The sequence below is a fragment of the Seriola lalandi genome, unplaced genomic scaffold (genome assembly GCF_002814215.2).
Source record: "Seriola lalandi dorsalis isolate HSWRI2012SDOR001 ecotype SW California unplaced genomic scaffold, Sedor1 jcf7180002054397, whole genome shotgun sequence".
Taxonomy (NCBI): Eukaryota; Metazoa; Chordata; class Actinopteri; order Carangiformes; family Carangidae; genus Seriola; species Seriola lalandi.
The window spans coordinates 799,072-799,670 of record NW_019524950.1 but is presented as its reverse complement, the minus strand read 5'-3'; the positions used below and the strand labels follow the sequence as shown (position 1 = coordinate 799,670).

The 599-nt window shown below is 45.6% G+C and overlaps 1 protein-coding gene across 1 annotated transcript in view; it reads right to left on the bottom strand.

The window, feature by feature from the left end:
* Positions 1-150: 150 nt before the first annotated feature.
* The window catches only part of LOC111657397 (protein-lysine N-trimethyltransferase SMYD5-like), a gene marked incomplete at its 3' end in the record, with an annotated part of 5,246 nt that continues 4,797 nt past the window's right edge, over positions 151-599 (bottom strand). The window contains exon 6 of the mRNA XM_023409557.2: positions 151-290. Coding sequence (XP_023265325.2) covers positions 151-290 — 140 coding nt within the window. The remainder of the gene's footprint in view (positions 291-599) is intronic.

Here is a 599-nt window from a genome sequence, read left to right as displayed (position 1 = left end):
GTCATTTATGAAACATCAGAATATTCACACACATATGAACACTGGACGGGATGTCATCAAACGCAGTTCTCAATTTTAATAATGAGAAAAGGTTTACAAAATTTTAAGCCTTCAAAAATCGACAGCCCTTCAGCTGACGATCAGACTGACCTGGCACTGGGGGCAGGCTTGGTGCAGCTCTGGTCGAACACGGCAGAGCTCAGGGTGAGGAAGGCTGAGTCCAGGGATGCCGCTCAGTCTCCTCGCATTCTCCTCTGCAGTCTCCAGAGCACGTAAGCAGTACTCGCAGGCTGTGAGAGGATGACAGTGGAGCAGGTTGACAGAGGTAAAACATCAACATATAAATATATATACACACAGACAGTAGGGTTGCACGGTACACCGGTACCAGTATAGTACCGCGATACTAGAGTTTTGAAAACGGTACTATACCAGCATTTAAAAACAAACGGTACTTTTATTTCATTTTATTGAATGCAAATGAATTGGTAAATTGGAGCCTGTCTCTTTAAGCACAGCGAGGCCGGCGAGTGTGACGTATGACTCGCATGTTTAGACTGAGGAGGAGAGAGAAACGACAAGTCGCGTCTTAGACAGAC